This window comes from Vombatus ursinus, unplaced genomic scaffold, assembly GCF_900497805.2.
Source record: "Vombatus ursinus unplaced genomic scaffold, bare-nosed wombat genome assembly UNPS02014973.1, whole genome shotgun sequence".
NCBI lineage: Eukaryota > Metazoa > Chordata > Mammalia > Diprotodontia > Vombatidae > Vombatus > Vombatus ursinus.
The window spans coordinates 10,264,752-10,273,435 of record NW_020954751.1 but is presented as its reverse complement, the minus strand read 5'-3'; the positions used below and the strand labels follow the sequence as shown (position 1 = coordinate 10,273,435).

Genomic DNA, 8,684 nt, shown 5'->3' with positions numbered 1-8,684 from the left:
AGATAGATAGATAGATAGATAGATAGATAGATAGATAGATAGATAGATAGAGTGAGTGAGCTTTTATTAAACACTTGCTGTATGCCATGCACTATCCTAAGGACTGAATACAAATAAAAGAAAAAAAATGACTGTTCTTACCTTCAAGGAGCTTACATTCTAATAGAAGAAAATAACACATGAAAGGGAACTGAAAAGGGGGAAAAATGGGGAAAGTGAGGTTGGAAAGATGGGGATATAGGAGGAAAAGTCAGGAGCTGAGCCAAAATAGAAAAGAGCATGAATGGCCTGGGTATATATTGAGAACACTAGTCAGGTCAACAATCAAGAATTTTATGTTTTTATTTGTTTGTTTGTTTTCACTTGTATTTTTATGTTGTATTCTATTCATTTTTTTAAGACTCTTGCCCAGGCTTAGCAGCAGCCACTCAATGGCCTAACGATTCAGCTAATCAGCCTGGAAATTTTGGTTTGTTGTTTCCAACCTGAACTAGTTCACCTTCCTTAGGTAGCCCATGTCTCTTCCTCCCCTCCTAGGGGCTTAGGTACTAATGCTGGACTAGGTGTATACCCCTAAGCAACATTAGCCCTATGGGAACTTCGAACTCCTAAGGCTCAGCTTCCCAAATAGACTACAGGTGTGAGCCACCAAGCCAAGCTCAACAAGCATTTAAGAGCTTACTAGGTGTCAGGCGCTGTAGTAAACACTGCAGATACAAAGAAAGGCAAAAACAGCCCCCTGCCTGCAAGGAGCTCACAATCTAATGGAGAAAACAACATGCAAACAACTATGTACAAACAACTATAGACAGGACAGACTGGGGGTAATGTCAGAGGGCACTAGCATCGAGGGGAACAAGAAAAGGCTTCTCACAGAGGGTGGGATTTTAGCCGACTTTTAAAGGAAGCTGGGAGGAAGAAACAAGGAGAGAGAACATTCCAGGCAGGCAGAGCAGCCAGGGAAAATATCCGAAGTTCAAAGATGTCTTAAATGAGGAGTGTGCGATTATGAGCAGCTTGTAGGAGCAGCTAGTGATTAATATACAAAAGAATGCTGGAATAAGAGTGGAGACCTAGGCTCCAGTTCTGTCTCCTCTACAAAGTCGCTTAGTGACTTTCAACTTCCCCAAACCTCAGTTTACTTATCTGCAAAATGGTGATAGTTGTAACTGTCCTATCTATCTCCGTGGGGTTCTGAGAATGAAATAAGAAAATGTGTCATTGTGGGAAATCTGAAAACGCCATTTAAATATAAACCATATTATCATGACATGGCTTACAAATAGCCTTTTACCTACTGGCCCAGGATGAGTAGCCATTTATGGCCAATAAATAGGAAATAAGAATATTCAGGGGCAGCTGGGTGGTGCAGTGGATAGAGCACTGGCCCTAGAGTAAGGAGGACCCGAGTTCAAATCCGGCCTCAGACACTTGATACTTATTAGCTGTGTGACCCTGGGCAAGTCACTTTGCCTAGCCAAAAAAGAAATAAGAACGTTCGTTTCATTTATTTTACTCCCAGAAGGGACTGTAGGTGAACAAAGTTTTTTTTTAAAGCTATAGTCTCAGTAATTCTTTTAATAAGTGGATTACTTTAAATCATTTTGTCCACATACTATACTCAGTTCTCAAAGGGTGATTGCTTGCTCTGTAGCTGGGCTGTTGCACTCAAGTGACTTTTCCAGAAAGTTTAGACTAGGCAGTACTAGTATAGCAGGAGGAGGAGGACTGAATCTGGGGTCGGGAGGGCCTGGCTCTGAATCCCAGCTCTACTTAGTGGTTCTATGACCATGAGCAAATCATCTTTGTGTTGTTGTTGTTGTTGAGTCGTGGCCCATTCTTCATGGCCCCCTTTGGGGTTTTCTTGGCAGAGATACTGGAGGGGTTTGTCATTTCCTTCTCCAGCTCATTTTACAGATGAGGAAACTGAGGCAAACAGGGTTAAGTGACTTGCCCAGGGTCACACAGCTGGTCAGTGTCTGAGGATGAATTTGAACTCAGGTCTTCCTGAGTTCAGGCCCTGACTCACCTCTGTGAGTCTCCTTTATAACATGGAAATACTGATCCTCACACTTCATTCCTCAGGGCTACTGTCAGGAAAGAGCTTAATGAGCTCTCAGTTACTCTAGCAACATGAGCTATTCCCACCCAGCTCCTGTGTTGCTACCACCCCATGTGCCCCTGCCAGGAGTCACATCCTTCCCTTTTGATAGCGTTCTTCTGGAGATATGACTATCTTAACCTAAAAATGTTTCAATATGAACTGAACCAAATTCTTAAGGCCTTTTCATCTTCTTTCTCTCAAATCTTGTCCCATCTCCCGATTCTATAGTTCTATGGTTTGTCACTGGAGGGACTTCATACCTCGGTTCTGAATCTGAGCTTGAGAGGTTGGAAGCTCATCCCTCTAATGTTCTCTCCCAACATGTTAACTTTTCAGATACGAACAGCGAGGAAGAGATCACGAACCTTCCAAATGACCGTAAGTCTTTCCCATTATACCATGTCTCATTCATATACTGAGGCATTAAAATGCGGAGGTGTAGATGGTGGGTACAGATAATACTCTCTTAAGCTTTAAGGGTTTGCAGAATACTTTCCTGACAGCAGTCCCATGAGTTACTTGCTCATTGTGACACTTTGAATGAGTCTCTGAACCTCAGTTTAGTTATTTGAAAAATGGTGGATGGATATACCCTGCCTTATCTGGTCAAGTCAACAAGCATTTATTAAGAGCTAACTATGTGCCTGTACTATGCTAAGCATTAGGGATACAAAGAAATGTAAAAATAGTCCCTGCACTCAAGAAACAAATGATCGAAGGAGGGAGGTGATACACAAACAACTATGCACAAACAAGATATAAACAAGATTAATTGGAGGTAGCCTATGAGGAAAGACATTAGCACTCAGGGGGACCAGGAGAGACTCCTGGAAGAAGGCAGGATTTTAGCTGAGAATTGAAGGAAGCCAAGAGGCTTCCAACAACAACCTATTTCCATGGCTGTTTCATCAGAAAATGTCATTTAAATATAATTCATTTTTATCATGAGGCTTGCAAATAGACCCTTGTCTACTGGCCCAGGATGAGGAGCCATTTGTGGTCAATGAATAAGAAATAAAAATGCTCATTTAATTTACTTTATTCCTAGGAGGGACTGTGGATGAAATAAGAAAATGTAGGAATATGAGAAAATCATAAAATTCCATTCAAATATAAACCATGATTGTCAAGTGGCTTGCAAATTGCCCCTCACCTACCGGCTCAGTCTGAGGAACCATTTTGAGCCAAATGAATAGGAAAAAAATGTTCACTTCGTTCATTTTATAATGTTGTTGTTGTTGTTGTTCAGTCATTTAAGTTATGTCCGACTCTTTGTGACCCCATTTAGGGTTTTCTTGGCAGAAGTGCTGGAGTGGTTTGCCATTTCCTTCTCTAGCTCATTTTATAGATGAGGAAACTGAGGCAAAAATGGTTAAGTGACTTGCTTAGAGTCAAACAGCTAGTAAGTGTCTGAGGCTGGATTTGAATTCAGGTCTTCCTGACTCGAGGCCTACTGCTCTGTTCACTGTACCATCCAGCTGTCTGATTCATTTCATAATATTCAAGTATTATTATGCCTGCTTTATAGATAAGGAAACAAGCTCAGAGCATTTAAGTGACTTGCCTATTACTGTACAGCTTAGGTAAGAGCCAGGATTCATAGGCTGTAGATTAAGAACTAGAAAAGATCTTTGAGACCAGCCAGTGCAGTCCCTTCATTTTACAGATGAGATCCAGAACAGTTAAATGACTTATCCACATCCACCTAGGTTATAAATAGCACAGCCAAGATTTGAACCCAGGTCCTCCTGATTCCAGGGCTGGCGCTCTATCCACCGCACCACCTAGCTGCCCAACCATTTTACAGACAAGGCCCGGAAGAGTTGAATGACTTTCGCAAATCCACATAGGTTACAAATGGCAGAGCTAAGATTTGAACCCAGCTCCTTTGTCTCCTAGTGCAGCACTCTATACGAGGCTTTGTCCTAGATAAAAGCATCTTCCAGTGGGCATTGTTGGGTTAAGCTGGAAGTATCTATGACAGCAGATGTGCTAAAATTCCCAAACTCATCTATTCCTCTGCTCCCAACAACAGGAAACATTAATTACCTTCCATAATGAGACTAATTCAAACATCCAAGTGCAAAACAGGTCCCCATGCTGTACTTAACAGATGTGAATTTGCATTTGTTAGGATGTAGACCATTAAGTACCCTTCTTCTCCTGCCCTCACTGTTGCCTCCCTTGGATAATTAAGCTGGTCTGTGGGCTGCCTCATAATGTTATTAAGGTAGAGGGCTCATCAGTGCTCAGAGAATGCACACAGACCAGGCAGAAAACTGTGAAAAACATCTGTTCCCAATCACTCCTCACCAAGGTAACGCTGGGCTCATCTCCCCATGGCTGAATGTGGAAGTTCATCACTAGCTGGGGCCTCAAAGGGATTCCACCCCCTTCTTCTTCCCTGGCTCAGGGCACAGTGATACAGGGGCACGGAACTACACTTAGCCCCCTTCCTTTATGGAAGTTGCCTTGCAGCTTCAGGGCAAGTTGGATGGTGAGTTCTCCACTACTTCAAAGAGAAATTGTAGAGAGGACTCTTGGTCTGGTAGGAATTGAGGTCCCTTCTAACTCAAAGATTCAACGATTGAAAAAGATCAAATAATGAGCTCTGGGTTCCATGATCTACTCCTTGCTGGGTAGCTTCCCAAAAGTGTCATGACCTCTCTGGTCCTGGCTATTACAGACTTGGCCAAAGGATGATCAGCATGACGAAGAGTGGAAAGAGCACTGACCTGGCAGTCAAGAGGTCCCGACTCTTCCAATTGCTAGCAGTGTGACCTTGGGCAAATCACTTAAAACCTCACAGAGCATCAGGTTCCTTAGATTATAAGTTCCTTGAAGGTAGGGACTGTCTTTTGCCTCTTTCTATCCCAGGGCTTGCACAGTGCCTGGTACATAGTAGGTGCTTAATAAATGTTTATCTATTGATTGACTATATGTAGAATAAGAAGGTCGTAGGATCACAGGTTGGATTGGATGATCCCTAAATTGTCCTCCAATGCTAAAATACTTGCATTTCTTTGACTTGAGACATGTTGGGGTAACAAATGAATGATGGGAAAGCACTGTGACTGATGTATGAGAGACCCTAGGGTACCACTGTGCATCAGAAGTTGGTATCAGACCTCGGCTTGAGTTCCAGGTTTGTGAATGATTGGTTTTGTGATTCTGAGCAAGCCAGTCTACTTGAAATGAGGTAATGAATGTGAAGCACTGTGTGAACAATAGAACCTGTATCATTTTAGATGCTGTCCAACATTCCTTGTACATCTTGCTTCCTTCAATTAGGATGTAATTTTGTGGAGGACAAAGACTCTATAACTTCTGTATTTTTTATCACCAGTATACTTAGCACATGTTAAGCACGTTATAAGATGGTAATGAAGATAAGGATGATTGTTGTGGGGAGTGGGGAGCCCAACATTGGGCTCATCCTTGACTGTCCAAGGTCTTTCCTATGAGCAAGTAGGAGGGAAAATTATATGATCCTCTGGGAGTCATAGGGGTAGGGCAAAGCAACATGTAAACACCTGAATGGTGTGGGTGTGGAAATTCTAATCAAAGCCCGTGTTCCCTTTGGGCAGTCTTTCCCCCTTTAGACAGGGAATTGATTGTGCGGCTACTAAAGCCAAGGCCAAGGGCATTTCTAGGCTCCCAGGGGAGTTGGGGAGGAAGGTGGTTCCATTACACAACATACTCCAACTTCATAGGATCAAGGGCTTTGAGACATGAAAGAGATCGGGACCTTGGAGATCATCTAGGTCAACTTTCTCTTGGAAAGATGAGGAAATTAAGACCCAGAGAAGTCAGAGGACTTGCTCAAAAGTCTTCACGGAGTCACTAGTAGTGCCAGAATTCAAACCCAGTTCCTTTTAGTCTACTATAAGTTTCAAAGAGCTCTTGAAATTATACCTACACCACCATGTAGCTTGGAAATGGGGCATAGCAAGAAAAAAAGATTATACATAGCATAAATTCTGGGGCAGGACTAAGTCAATCATGGTTCACAGAAACATCAACCTGTATCATGCAACTTTTCCCATCGTCTTGGCAAGGCCTTTCTCTCAGGGTCTCAGTTGTCATCTCTATCATCACATTTTAGAGCACAGACCTTAGCTGTGAAAATCCCTAAAAGGCCAGGAGAACTGTAATGTAGAGTGACAGTCCTTTCTTGATAACTGCTATTATGGTATTTATTGCTATTGCAAAACTGCTATAGTATATGCTATCATTTGTACTTAAATAGGCTTTGATAATGAGCGGTTGTTTGCTTGTTTGTTTTTAAAGTATTCTCTTTCCTTCCACAGAACTTCCTGCACACAAGAGCTCTCTGGCACCGTGGACATCCACTGCACTAACAGAAGGTATTGTATGAGGAAAATGTAAAAGAAACACCTCAGAAGACAATATGTTGTTGCTCATTCACTCACTGTGACTCATGGCATCCCAGATTATAGAAGCTCAGAGGTGCAAGGGACCTCAGAGGCCAGTCCAATCTCCCTGTCTTACAGATGAAGCTCTAGGAGTAGCCTGACTTGCCCAAGGTCACACAGAGTAACTGGCAGAACTGGTATTTGAGCCAATCTCTTTGGATTCCAAGTCCAATCTTCTTTCTGCTGTAACACCTTTTTTGAGCCTTAGTTTTATCATCTGTAAAATGGAAGTTATAATTTCTGCCTTACATGCTTTACAGAGTAGCTATAAATCAATCACTTTTATAAATTGTAGAGAGATATATACCCTGTGAACTTTGCTTTTATAGCTTTTAATATTCCTACCCTATTAGCATCCAGTCCCTCTCTGTTTTTTCCCTTTTCCTAATGCTCATCTATATGCTCCTGCCCCCCAGATCACTGGCTAAGGACTCATTTGAGTTTTCCGTTTGGAGAAACTGGTACACAAATAGGTTTAATAATAGTCATGAAGATGGCTCAAGTGGGAATTGCTAGCAGAAGGCTTTGGTGATGTCAGACTGAGACTTTGGGAAGGTAAACATTTCCAGGGGTTTGAAAAAAAGAAATCTCACCTCCTACAAGAAGCTTTCCTTAACACCTGCCTCCACTTAATCCTATTGTCTTCCTTCTTCGAATTATCAGTAAGATTTTGAATATGGTTCTCCTGACTCTATAGCCTTTCCACTGTACCATATTGCTTCTCCACTTTTAAGTTCAAATTTTACCTTTTGTTGGGTCTGTTGCCCCTTCTGAGAAAATCTAGTATAGTTCCAGGCCATGTGGTAACCATCCATACCTGGCCCTTAAGAAGCATGGCTGCTTCTAAGTTTTCTTGGACACTTTAACCCCATAATGGAAACAGAGAATCTCAAAGCTGGAAGAGATCTTAGAGGTCAGCCATCCAAACCATACATAGCTAACTTAGAATCTCCTCTATAGTACCCTCAACAAACTGTCACTAAGTCTTTGATTAAATATTCCCAATGAGGGGGAACCCTAAGCCTACCATGAAAGTTCATTTTACTTCTGAATAGCTCAAATTAATATTGTTCTAAATCTGTCTCTGCTCCTAGTTCTTCCTTTTAGAGTTCTGCCTTCTATAAGAAAAGTTTAATCCCTTTTCTAGGGTAGCTAGAGGGTACAGTGGATAGTGTGCTGGGCCTGGAGTCAGTAAAACTCATCTTCCTGAGTTCCAGTCTGGCCATGTACTAGTTGTGTGACCCTGGCCAAGTCACTTCACCGTATTTACCTCAGTTTCCTCATATGTAAAATGAGAAGGAAATGGCAAACTATTCCAGTATCTTTGCCAAGAAAACCCCAAATGAAGTTATGAAGAGTTGGGCACAATATAAACAACAAAGCCCTTTTCTGTACGATAGTCCTTCAACTGTATGGAGTCAGCTAGGATGCCCCTGCTTAAGTCATCTTCAGTCTAAACATCCCTAGTTCCTTTCATCAATCATTTAGCATGATCTTGAAGCCTTTCATCATTCTCATTGCCCTCCTCTGGATACATTCATCCAATGCATGTAGGAGGGGTGGAGGAGAAAAAGGCAGAGCAGTAGTGGGTGGGGGTGAGGGTGAGGGTGTGTTAGTAATAGTTACCATTTATTTACACTTTAAAGTTTACAAAGCAATCTACATATGTTATCTCATTTGATCCTCATAACAACTCTGTAAGTTAAGTATTATCATTATTACCATTTTGGGGATGGAAGAAATTGGATTTAAGAGAGGTTGTGACTTTCCCAGGGTCTCATAGCTAATAAGTTTCTGAGATAGGATTCAAACTCACTTTTTCCTGATTCCAAACATAGCCCTCTATGCACTTCACCAGACATTATACTAGGTGCTGGTGATACAAAGGCAACACTAAAACAGTCCTCACCTCCAAGGGCTTACATTCTATTGGGGGGAAAAAAAAAACCCAACATGAAGACAGATAGGTGCATACAACGGACATAAAAAGTCAATACAAAGTAATTTCCTGCAGTGGGGAAGGGTACTGAAAGGCCTCATATAATAGGTGAAACTTTAGCTGAGCCTTGAAGGAAATTAGAGGTTCTGTGAGGCAGAGGTGAGGAGGGAGAACATTTCAAGCATGGGGGAGAGTCTGGGCAAAG

General features: G+C 42.0%; 1 protein-coding gene across 1 annotated transcript in view; it reads left to right on the top strand.

Moving 5' to 3' along the window:
• The window catches only part of OC90 (otoconin 90), a 54,790-nt gene that overhangs the window by 14,833 nt on the left and 31,273 nt on the right, over positions 1–8,684 (top strand). Inside the window, exon 7 of the mRNA XM_027845508.1 lies at positions 2,441–2,482. Within this exon, the coding sequence (XP_027701309.1) occupies positions 2,441–2,482 (42 nt within the window). The remainder of the gene's footprint in view (positions 1–2,440; positions 2,483–8,684) is intronic.